General features: G+C 19.6%; 1 protein-coding gene across 3 annotated transcripts in view; it reads right to left on the bottom strand.

Annotated features, from left to right (window-relative positions):
- Positions 1-13,811, bottom strand: part of LOC107965368 (TOX high mobility group box family member 3-like) — a 42,629-nt gene that overhangs the window by 25,636 nt on the left and 3,182 nt on the right. The window contains exons 2-4 of one of the 3 annotated variants that reach the window (XR_003305842.1): positions 12,960-13,108; positions 12,583-12,828; positions 12,236-12,446 (exon numbers count right to left, since the gene is read on the bottom strand). Coding sequence is in view for 2 of the 3 variants with exons in the window: in XM_016915576.2 (XP_016771065.2) it covers positions 12,583-12,591 (9 nt within the window). In the remaining variant the exon portion in view is untranslated. Of the gene's footprint in view, positions 1-12,235; positions 12,447-12,582; positions 12,829-12,959; positions 13,109-13,811 lie in introns of those variants that run through there. The other 2 variants (XM_016915576.2, XM_026444314.1) reach the window with 2 other exon arrangements.

Raw genomic sequence — 13,811 nt, 5'->3', positions numbered from 1 at the left:
ACATTGAAATGATTAAAGAGGAACGTTAGTAAAATGGAATCAGAAATATTTGAATGAATGAAAAGCAGAAACAGGTTTTCGGAACTCGTTAAAATGTTTTTTGGTCAATGTTTTGCAACCGATGTGAAAGTTGGTCAAAAATCATACAAGGATGATGATCAAAGAAAGAAAGTAGAAAATAACGTTTCGTGTTTCGCCGATAAATAAATTGTAACCGATCATCAAACTCGAAGTTTTCATTTTGGATTGTTGATACAGAATTGAGAATAATATCAACTTTGAAATTTTTCGAAACTCAAAGAGATTTTAAAATTTTTGTTTTTTAATTTGAAACTTTCGAAACTTAGATAAAAAATAATTCATATAACTTTTTGAATAATTTTTAATTTGTAGCTTGCAATATTTTTTATTTACAATATAAATTTACTTAAATACCATAATAATCCAATTAAATTTTTAGAATTGTTTGTGTTGATTTATTATAATTGGTATAGTTTTTGCATTACATATAAATATATATATATATATATATAATTAACATAATATTACGATTCAGTATTTTAATTTATACTATATATTACTAATTTATAATACATACAATTATGTATTTATCTAAATAACAGAGCTAAAGAAAATTTGAAATAATTTGTGACAAAATATTAAAAACCAAAATATTTTCAGAAGTAAATATTATTTGAAAAATACTATTAAAAATACTATTTATTATTTGTCAAATATTAAAGTAGGAAGTAACAAATTTTACTACAAGAAATAAAAATTTTATGTTTAATTCATATACATTATACACACACACACACACACACACACACACACACACACACACACACACACACACACACACACACACACACATATAGATTACTTTTTTTATGTTTTATCATACTAATATGTTATAATATATAATATAATATATATATATATTAATATGTTATAATATATAATATGATTTTAATACATTATAATACGTTAAAATTAAAAATTGTTTATTCGAAATATTATTATTTAAAGTAATTATTTCAAAATATTATGTATTTAAATGAATAAGTATTAAAATATTTATTTGAAATATTATTTCTATACGTAAATATTAATTCAAAAAAAAGTTTATTTGCAAAATCCTATATTTGAAAAAATATGTTTAAAAAAATAAAAATATTCATTTTTATTTTAAAAATCTATTTTCCTTATTAAATAAAAATTAATATTAATTTTATCAAATATATAAATCTATTTTTTTTAATACATAAATTTCCTTTTCTTTTCTACGAAAATAAAAAAAATTTGTAACTAATTATCTGTAACTATTATTTAATAATTCTAGTGTTAAATTTTTTTAAAACCAAGTAAAAAAATTATTATCATTATTATTAATTAATTAAATGCAAACTTAAGTTTGCAAATTTCAGAAATTAAAATTTTAATTCTTGTTAAAATAATAATAATTTAAAAAAAAAAGATAAGTGCTAAAAATTTACGAATCTAAAAATTAAATTTCGATTTTTGACAAAAATTTCTAACATAAAGTTTATAGATACATAATATAGTGATTCATAATATAGTATTTTATATATTTTTATATAATTTATTAACGATCATGAAATAAACGAAGATAAATGCATTGTGAAAAAAAGTAAATATTTCGTGGTTTAGAAGTCAATCTTAGATATTAGAAACACATCTAATTGTTGATTTACATAATAAATCGATTCTATAATAATAATGTGGAAAATGAAATTATATGAAATAAGATTAATATTTACTTGGAAAAAAAATGAGTAGATGGATATTATAATTATTTTTTATTAGTTGAATAGAAAGTATAAATATAATATCTACTTTTATTACACATCAATTTTTGAAAGTTTTAATTTTATTAAGTTATAGAAATGCAATATTGAATTTACGAGTATGCGAATCGTTATCGTGTTTTTAAATGAAAAGTTTTATGTGAATTTCTGTTTTCTATTTTAAAAAATATATCTTTTACACTGAGAATTACCATAAATTATAATTAATATACTAATAAATTATTGAATTGATCAATTCTTATGAGTATATTGAGTTTTAAATTAAAGAAAGTATAAATAAATTTCCAAAAATTTTATAATTTTCTTATTGTGATAAAAATGTATACTTGAAAAAAAAATCCCTATTTAACAATTATATCATCCTTGTGTATTCCCTTTTAAAAATATTTCAACTTCAGATTTTAATAATTTTAAATATTACTATTGAAAGTTTTGTTCATTTTTATAAATCATAAATTGCAAATAGAAATTATACTTTCATTTCAACATATGTAATAAGAAAATAAAGACTAATAAAAATATGAAATAACAATACATAAATATAATAATACATAAAATTTATATATAGCCAATTTTTATTTTTATTATTTTATTTTATTAATTATATTATTAATAAATTTATTATTTTTTTTTTAATTAAAATAATCTTTGAAGAATTCAATACAACATTTATATCGATCATTTTATTGTTTAAAAAAGTTTAAAAATTGTTATGTTTAAATTATATTTAATTATCTTATCATTTTGTTAAACCATAAGGTTCATAAATCAGATTCGAATTGGAATTCAATCGATTTCAATATTTTCAATTTCAATTTTAATTGTAGAATAAAAAAAAAAAGTCTGTTCTAGTAAATCAAAAAAATACAGAATATAGTTAAATATAGAAATTCTTTTTTATCTAAAAACTTTGCTATTGATATATTTAATCTCAAATGTACTGAAATTGAAAAAAAAATTTCACCATCCTTATTTTCTCGATATAACATCTTGTTTCGCTTTCATAATTAAAATTGAAATCGAAATTAAATCGATTTTAATCCGAACTTAACATTGAAGAAAGTATGACAAAGTAATTAGACACAATTCAAGCAAAATAATTTTTAATCTCAAAACAATTTTTAAACTTTTTTAACTAAATAAATGATCCATATAGATTGCATAGAATTCTTTAAAAATTACTTTCCTTTCTTCAAGAAATAAAAAATTTTTATGTATTATTATTTTTAACCTCAAAAAAGTTTTTAAACTTTTTTAACTAAATAAATGATTCATATAGATTGCATTGAATTCTTTAAAAATTACTTTCCTTTCTTCAAAAAAATAAAAAATCTTTATGTATTATTATTTTATATTTTATTATCTTGCCTCATCATGTATATATACTATTACTCTTAAATCTACATCAAAAAAATCATAAAGTTGAAAAAAAAATCACAACTTCCGAATTAACCGCATTAATACGTGACCTATAGAGGTAATAATCATCATTATGCGATAATTGGACTATATGAACTTTTGATAATCTTGAAATCTGGAACTTCAAATGGTTAATGAACACTTAGTAGCGGTCGATTGGAGGCGAAGTATTGTGAGAGATAGCGTGTGTATTATACACGTAAATAGTTGGCCAAAGCGGATGAAGGAAGACGAAGTGGAAGAGTGCCGGAGGCGGCACTTTCACTCGGTAGTGTGTCGAGGATGTGCATGCTCATGAACTTGCCATGAACATTCCTCGGTCGTGGCGAGCGTAAAAGCTCGATCATAGGCGTGTAACTTGAGTTTTATCACGTGCAAGCTTGAATATCTGGTTAATATGATGCGAGGCATTTGACTATACTTGGCTAGAGTGTTTAAAAAGCGAAATTCCTATTGCGGATGAGATTTATTTAGATATATATATTCATATATATATTCATTTATTATATATGATATATTCATTCAAAAACATAAAAAGTTTTTATGTAATTGAAATAAATATTATAAATTATAAATTATAATAAAAATATTATATGAGTGAAATAATGTACAGGTGTAATAATTATATTGGATAATTATAATGATTGAATAATTGCTCATAAAAGTGAGTCTATAGATGGGATATAATAAAATAAATAATAAAGTTACTAGCGATTAGAAAAATTATTTAACCTAAAAAATTACATATAATAATCCAAAATTATAATACATATAAATAATAAAATAATAATAATAATAATATATATAATCTAAAAATTTAATTATGAAACATTATAACATAATTTTTATGAAGAGAATAACGAAAAACGCAATAAAAATTAAGAGTATAATCGTATTCTGAATTAGAAGATTTCATATACTTTTGATTTGAATATAGTAAAGAAAATATGTCAATTTGAAGTGACATATTTAATATAATTAAAAATATATTAAGTTTAAAAATTATTTTTATAATAAATGAAAGATTGTATGAAAGTTTGTGATAGAAAAAATATAAAAAAAAAACTTTATCGAGATTAGAAATAGCTTTATTCTTACTAATTTAATTGCAAATATTTTGTTTTTGAGGCAAGTTTATTACTTATTATAATTTATTATTTAGTAAAAACAGATATTTAAAGGATTAAAATATGTTTAAAGTTTTTAAAGTATTAAATATATTAAAGTCCAAACTAATATCGTTACCTAACAAATAAAACTGATATAAACATATGTTTTTATTAATTATTAATATTAATTATTAATATTAAAAATATTATTATTATTATTATTATTATTATATCAATTATTTATATGTACATATATATTATTTATTTAATTTATCATAACATTATTTTTTATATTTATATTAAGCAAAAATAATCATCATAGCTTTTGATGAATTAAATAAATTAAAAAATATTATTCAAAATAGTCTATGTAAACTACATTTCAATTCAGTAAAATGATAATTTGTAACACGGATTCAAGTTAGAAAGCAATATAAAAAAAAATTATCAGAAATCTTATTATCTTTATTGAAATAATAAAAATTTTTAAATCATGATAAAATAAGATATACGAAATTTATAAATATATTGAATTTGACTTTCGAAATGAATATTGCAATATTGAAATTTAACATTAAACATACTATGTGCAATATTTATCATTATATTCATATTTAATTTTATAACAATTCATATATTATCTGATTAACTAATTTTTCAAATTTTATCTTTCTTCTTGTTACTCTTTATAATGAAAAATGATTTGATTTATTTATTATAATTAAGTATTTAATAAAAATTAATTTCAATATCTAATAAAAAATTAATATCAAAAGATTAATATTATATAATAAAATAGAATCTTCCAAACTATTTTCAAACAAATACATTGGAATTAAATTTTAGTAATATAGCGTTAGATAGATTAATACATAGATAGAAAATACATTGGAATTAAATTTTAGTAATATAGTGTTAATTCAATAATAATAAAAGATAAATATATCAAAATAATATTTCATATTGTGTTATTTATATTATTAAATATATAATCCTATTGAAATAAATAAATAATTTTTTTAATGAAACTTTCAATAGAAGATTTCAAGTAAAAATAATTACGGCAACACATTTGGCAACATATCATGTCTTTCAATTTGTATGAAATTGTTTATTATATTCGTATTCTCTTTCATATTTATCCTATATTCTTTTCCTAATAATTGTAATTTTGATTCCATTGAAAGTTTATAAATTCATTTATGTAAATAAAAATCATCTATATTAATTAATAAAAGATTACATTATTAAGTTTATACATCAGCACTACTTGTAGAAATGAAATTTGTATTAACATATAGTCGTTCTTCTTAAAAACACATTTCTTTAAATGAAATTATCTTAGAAACAGATTGTAAATAGCTTCAAATGATATAAATGTAATTTTTATTTTTATTTTTTTAATTTTAAATAAATAATACAAAATACAGAATTTATTTGCTATTATTTGTTAAATTTGGATAATTTTTGTAAAAGAGTAAAAAATAAAATTATTTTTCATAATAAATATTTCTTAAATAAAAATAATAAATTAATTTAAAATTTTTATTTTTCAAATAAAATTTTTCTAATCGCATTGAAATAAAACATAAAAGTAAATTTTTTTTATGATTTCTAATCTGAAAAAAATATTATCTTCTATATTAATATTTAAATTGATAAAATTTAGTATAATAAATCATTTAAAAATTATTATTTTCATTAATTTTATTCATATTTTTTTTATTCATTTATGTTATTCATATTTCATGATATGTTTTTTTTATTCATTTATGTTATTCATATTTCAAATTTTTTCATACCATGTAAAAATTCTTAATTAAATTGTTAATTAAGTTCTTAATTAAAAAATTTTGATTATATAATAATAATTTTAAAAAAATTGAAAATTTAAAAAGAAAAATTTATTATTTCATAAAATATTTTTAATTCGCATATTTACATTATAATATTTATTTTAAAATAATTAATGAATATTATAAATTAAAATTAAGGGAAAATATATTATAATATAAGAAACACAAGAATTAATTAAAAAATTAAAAATAATATTAAATAAAAAAAAAAAGAAATAAAGAATTAATACAAATATATAAAATTCATCTTTTGATATTTCAAAAATTAATTTTATAAAAACAATTTTTTGCAAACTAATTTGGCAGATTAAAAAAAAATTTTTTTCATTATTAGAAAATAATTACATAATTTTTATTTTTTTCATTTCACTTTCTAATGTATGTAATTATCGAATCACCAACCGTAATAAAAAGTACATAAGGCGATAGACGCACTATTTCATATTTCGCGCAGGCCCAAGCCAGAAACGCGGAAATCCTGGCACGCGTGAAAGCAGAAACGTTTCGACAATGTCGCTGATTATACAACCGAGTCCTTGGCGTTGAATAATGTATAGGTCCTGAATCGTCGAGGGGATGCTACAGAATGAAGTAAAGTGCAATTAGTTTGCAATGTACGCTGCTATGCGTCGTATCGCAGGCGACGAGTGAAAGTCGAGGATGACAAGTTTGTAACGATGCCGAAGAAATGTCCTCATTCGAGACAATTTACCGAATGAACTACCATAATACGATGGAGTCATTGATCTATCTGATGCTACAGGAGAAGAACGATGGAAAGCGATCGAAAAAGTTTGTCCGACGAAAAAAGAATTGAATGATAATATTTTAAGCGAAAGGAAACTCTTCTTTATATAAATAATCACTGATTTAGAAATGTTTAATTTGAAGAAGTTAATGGATATTAGAAATAAACTATCTAAAAATAGAATTCCGGATATAGCCATTTTGATTCTTTTTTTTTTTTTTGTTTAGTTTTAATCTTAGTTTTTTGTAAATTAATTATGGTTAATTATTGTTATTATAAATTTATATATTTTATTTAAATTTTATAAATTTTAATTTTAAAATTTGATGTTTGATAATTTTTCAGATTTTTATAATTTAAATACGAAATCTTTATAATATGTTTATCAATACTTATTAAGGAATTATAATATGATCGTATGAATCACATATTTATAAATTCTGATATATTTATATATTTTATTAATATAAATTCTTTTTATATTAGAATTATTTCTTGATCTTACTTCACAATTTAAAAAATTTTAGATAAATCAATTAAAGTATTTCAATTTTTAAAAATCAATCTAATAAAAAATAACATTAATTCAACAATTATTACAGCGATATTACAATCTTGCTTAAAATTTAGCGTATCAAAAAATATAATAGTTGCTAACATATTCCAATTAAGTAGAATAAAAAATAAAGTATAAACATTTCAAACATAAAAGATATATTACTAAATAAATAAGTTTATTTTAATTTATTAAAATTAAAAATTATTCTTTATAAAATCTTTTTCATTTTCTAAATTTTTTCTAAATTTTTGAACATGAAAAAAATTTATTTTCCATCTCAGCATATTAAAGCATAAATACTTCGATATATCATTAAACTTATTAATAAACTTATAGATTTTATAAATATTAAATAATCTTTTTTTTACTACTTACATATTTAATAATAACAATTTTAAAAACATTATAATAGAAATATGTATATTTCATAAATATATGTATATTTTAAGAATAAAATTATTAAGATTTATTAAGAATAAAATTATTAAGAAAAATTTATTTTTATATTATTACTAATCAAGTTAACTCATTAAAAATTACTAAAAATTTATTTCTTATCTATATATAATAATATTAAAAATAGTATGATATAGAAGATTCTATATCATAAAATTCTTTAAATTATAATAATTATTCATAAATATTTATTCATTTGGTAAACCGTAGCCGATTGTTTCGTAACGATCTCTTAAATACATTTTTAATCTGATGATCGGAGACTGCTCTCCCTTTCGGATTGGGTCACACGTCATCATTTGCTGGAGAAAAAACTTTCTTCTTACTCAGGATCGAAAAGATGCCACCTGCTTAAGGTTCAACGAACTCATGATCAAACGAAACGCGTTGTATATCCACACCCAAAATTTTTCATAAATCATTTAATAATTACTTTCTCTTACAATGTGGTTATATTCGAGACACTGTGATAGTGTATACTAGCTTTGTGGTTATGTTATGCGTTGAAACTGCGTGAATTAACAGACGAACATTTTATTTTTTAGAGGTTAACGATCCATCTCTATTTGTTTTTGTCGACGGTGAAAATGAATGGTATAAAAGAATGCTGTCTTTCGTTGGAGAAACGTAGTTAATTTATAGTTTGTTATTAAACAATGAACGAAATTGTAAGTAAAATATGTTTTTAGTAAAAAATATATATAGTAAGTTCGTTACGTACTTTTGTTGGGTGTGAAAAAGTAAAAGTGACTATGAATAATGATAAATAATAAAATGAAAATTTTAATCAAATTAATTTAATTGTAATCAAATTAAATTAATTAAATTAAATTAATTTTTGAAGTTATTTCGAAGATTTGTATTTTTTAAAATTTAGGAAAATGTTGTTAATTTTCAACAATATTTGTTAAGATATTATGAGATATTTTGAAAATCTAATAGTCATTTTGAAACAGAAAATTATATAGGAAGAAATTTATGAGATAGTTAAAAATAATAGAAAATGAGTTTAGGAAATTAAATCAAATATTAAAAATATTCACTTTAAAAGTTGAGATTATTATTTTTAGTAAATACTAGAAATAGAGTTAAAATTAAATCATTTAGATATAAATACTTATATTTTTTCATAGTTTTTCATTTCATCTTAAATTTTAATAGAAACTTTGAAATTTTCAAATAAATTTATTTAAATAAATTTTTTAACATTTATTGTAGTAAAATTTAAATATTGATTTTCAAGATTATTTTTAATTCAAACATATTCTTTTTCTAAAAGTTTTTTTCACAATTTTGAGAAAAACAAAATTTTAAAATAGAAAATTAAAAAAAAATATTTTATAATCATAAAAAAAATTTATAATCATAGATAAATGAAACAAATGATTGTTTGAATATCGCCTTTCTAAATAATTTCTTTCCTCAAAAATATACTTTTCTCCTATTCTACTTTCAAAATAAAACATTTTATCTTGAAATAGATCTATCATCAAGGTTAAAAAAAATGAAACGCTCTTACAGATTTTCCAATAAAACGATAAATGAAACTAAATAACAGAAGAAAACCGCAACTATAACCGCGGTATTAAGTTTCTTCTCAAGTATAGATTATTTGTATAAATGAATAATAAGTATCTATATCTCGAGTTTCATATCATTAACTCCGCGAAAGTCGTCTTCGTGCGAAATTCACAAATTTTTCTCGCAGAATGAAGTTCATTTTACGATTTTCAATCCATATCATGCTTCTGTCAGTCTGCGTGAAATTAATTCCAATTTCAATTACTCATATTGCATGCCTTTGTACTACATAATAAATAGGTTGTTCAAATTAAAAATTTGCGAAACACCTTCGAAATAGAAATTAATATGTTCTGCTTAATAAATTTTCTTTTTAAAAAATTAAAAGATAAAATGTAAGATAAATGATTTAATATCTTTAGTTAATGGACAATCAATTAATTTTTTAAAAATAAAAAATAAGTATATTTTTTAAGATAAAATTTAAATTTTCTTTCATTTAGATAAATCATTATATTATATAATCTTTTTGTAAAATATCGAAAATTATTATTTCAATATTTCATGAAACAATGTAATATATTCATAAAATGTTAAGAAATAATGATTAATAAAAGATTAACAAAAAGAAAATTTTTATTACATTATAAAAAAATTAAGCATTATAATGTATTATAATAAGTATAAAATTAAAAATATAAAATTAAAAAGTATAAAATTAAAAATATTAAATTTTTTTATATTATGAAAATTTAATAAATAATAAAAATAACAATTAAAAAAATTTGAAATATAAAAAATTTATAATGTTAAATTCATAATATTTGATAAATGTGATAAAGATCTTTTATATTTTATTAATATTTATTTCATTTTTTAATAATTTTTTTTAGAAAAAAATAAAAACAAAAAAATAATAAATATTTACTAATGTTAACTCAAAAAAGATATCTACAAATTCGAAACTTTGTCTAGTTGTCACTAAATATTCATTAAATCATTTATCCCTAAGTTAAATTTTACATAAATTTTGAAAAAAAATAATTATGGAGATGAAATTTTGATATGTTTCAATAGTTATTGCAAGAATAAGGTGATAAGTAGGAAAAAGTTGGAGGAAAGCGGCGTGATGATCGAAAGAAAGTTCTTGGCCATAGAAACCTCATTTGACAGTGAAACTAAAAGTTAACAAGAAACTGAAAGACATTTCGAACAGAATGTATAATAGAAAAAGTAAACGTATATTTTAATAGAAATTACCTTTATCTAATAATTTATAAATTAATTAATAGATATACTAGAAGAAAAAAATAAAAACTATATTCTAATATATATATATTCTAATATAAATATCTTATGGATATCTTAGAAATATTCAATATTTATCAGTTAATGTTTTATGAATATTTGTAGAATATTTTTGAATGTTTTATTAGTCAAAGTGTAATTTATAAGTCAAAGATTTCTTGCATAATAATTTATTAATAAATAATATTAACGAATTGACAAGTTACACGTTAAAAATTATATACTTCTTTCGAAATTTTTCTATTATATCAAATAAGATAATTATTTATAAGATAAATATATATTTTTCTATGTTATATTAAATAAGATATATCAAATAAATAATTTATGATTTATAAAACTTCATTTTTTTAATAAAATTTAATTAATATTATATAAGAAAATTCAGAAGTAAATATTTATAATTTTTTAAATTTTATTAATAATGTTCAATTCTATATGTAATGTTTCATCTAATTAATATTGTCTTATTTATCTAATTTATCTAATATTGTCTTATTGTTTTATTTATTAATAATCTATAAGGAAAAATTTATTCAAATGTCAGATTTCTTATATTAGAATTCATCAAATTTAGATATTAATCTTTAAAATATATATAAGAAAATAAATGAAGATGAATATAAATCAAATAAAATAAGATTCAAATTTCTGTTTTCTTAATAAAAGTGTAAATTGATATGTGAAAATTTAAATATTAAAAGATTTAATTCTTCATGCTTTCACGTAACAAATTTTAATCAGTTTAAAATGAATAAAATGTCAATTCTTTAGAGAAATAAAATACCTACAGAATTTCTCTCAATTAAATTACCATTAATATAATTCATGAATTTTAAACATTTTAAAATAAATGAGAAATCGTTTTTTTATACATAAAAAGTACGAAATTTCTTTCTATATATAATTTAATTAATTTCCTTTTATTTATTTTCCCTTGAATCTTTTTCAAAGTACGTATTGAATCATTCTGTAAATAATTACATTTTTAGCTTATTTATTATTTAGATTTATCTTATTTTTTTTATTTTAGCTTATTGTTTATTATTTAAATTTATTTATCATAAAATTTTAATATAAAATCAAAATTATTAAAATTAAAATTTACAATCAAGAATTAATCGTATAACACATAATCTTGATAAACTTTAACTCTAAAGTACTATAGTTTTTTTTATTACAAAATAATATTTATTCATACTCTTATTATTCGAATTATCAATGAAATTTTAAATTTTATTTAATGCAAAACTTTTTAAATGTGCAAAATTTTTGAAAATGGAAGCTATATAAATTAATTTAAAGCAATATTATTTTAATTAATAAAAAATAAAACATATTTTAAAAACTTGTTTGAAAAATTAAAATTGTTCTTTTTATTCAAATTAGATTTTCAAAATTTAATTTCATGAGAAATTTATAATTTAATCAGAAAAAATCAAATTGATTTCGAACGAGAACATTTGAATTAAACACTGGTGCAGTAAGAAACGCAGGAGGCGTGTGTACACCTGTGAATATTTGAATCGCGAGGCGTACAACAGAGGAAAGAAGAAAGTCGCCTACACAGAATGTTCATCGGGAACTTCTTCTAACTAGAAATCTAAATTTTTCCAGCATTGAGTCGCACGATACAGGTAACTTTCGATTGCCATCGTGTCGAGTTTACACGCATCATGACATAGAAAAAAAAAAATTTCTTTTAATTCTAAAAACTACTTAAACTTAAATTCAAAACAATATTATAAAAGAGAAATAAGAAGAAAATAAAACTTACTCTCGTCATCCTGAAAAATTCTCGAAGAATTCTATGCGACAAATCCTTGTCGATTTAAAACAGAATCAACGAAATAACGAAGATTCGTTAAATAATGAGAAATGGGGATTTTCTTTTCTGCACACAACTCAAATGAAATATCGTGGAAGTCTCTTTTCACTTGCTTTTTCGAGAAACGATCGACACTTGTCACTTATCGTTAAGATATACGATTAATTCACTGTCACTAGGAGTCCGTTTAAAAATCTGTTGTAATTCAAAAAGAAAAAAATGTACACGAGAATGAATGAGCAGAGATAAACGAGAACGATAATGAAATAAAGAGAGAAAACTTATTGAAAGAAAGGTATACAATGAATGAGTGGTTTCGTACTCACCAAGCTCATGATGCTGTCTGTGCCCGCACTCGGTTAGCACGCGGCTTTTACTCGGGAAGATGATCTTCAGATAGTGATAGTTCCGTGGAAGAGGAGGGGTCCACGATCCACGTGGATAAGATGAGAAACAGGATATATCACTTCCTTCGCTAATTTCCAAATATCGATGTGATTCGTGAACAAAATTACGATAAGAGGAAGATAGACATTTGTAATAATTTTGGAAAAATTAAAAAAAAACTGTTTATAAAATTATTTTTTTCATTTAAAAAAAACATTAATTGGGAAATTATGTTATTTTTTTAAAAATATATATGATTACAAAATATATTAATTATATAAATATAAAAAAATATTTTTTTGTTATTTATATAATTAAATTCTCTTCTAATCATATAATTTTAACGTTTTGAATTTCTATTTTTCAAAATTGTAATAATATTTGATATGATATTTTCTTTATTTTATTATCAATTAAGATTTTAAATAATATTTTTATTAATTTAATTTAAATAATAATAATTATGATATTATATTGGAATCTTGTAATATGGGAATTATTATAATAAAATAAAATATAAATATAAAATAAATTTTTTTATTTAAGACATTTAACTAAAATCAAGTTAAATAAAATATTTTGAATATAAATGAAATTAGCTAATTCCTGATTAGATACGTATTAATTATCGATAGATAACTTTAAATGTGAAAACAAGCTAAAAATGTAGAATTTTATTGTCTAGTTCTTTTAAGAAAATCGAGATTGAATACTGTACAGTTAAGATAATATTTATAAATTTTTATTATTTATATTTATATTTATAAATTCGATTTTTTAAAAACTAATTT

Source organism: Apis mellifera, linkage group LG12, assembly GCF_003254395.2.
Source record: "Apis mellifera strain DH4 linkage group LG12, Amel_HAv3.1, whole genome shotgun sequence".
Classification (NCBI taxonomy): Eukaryota; Metazoa; Arthropoda; class Insecta; order Hymenoptera; family Apidae; genus Apis; species Apis mellifera.
The sequence above is the reverse complement of the archived record's forward strand: the minus strand, read 5'-3'. Positions and strand labels throughout refer to the sequence as shown.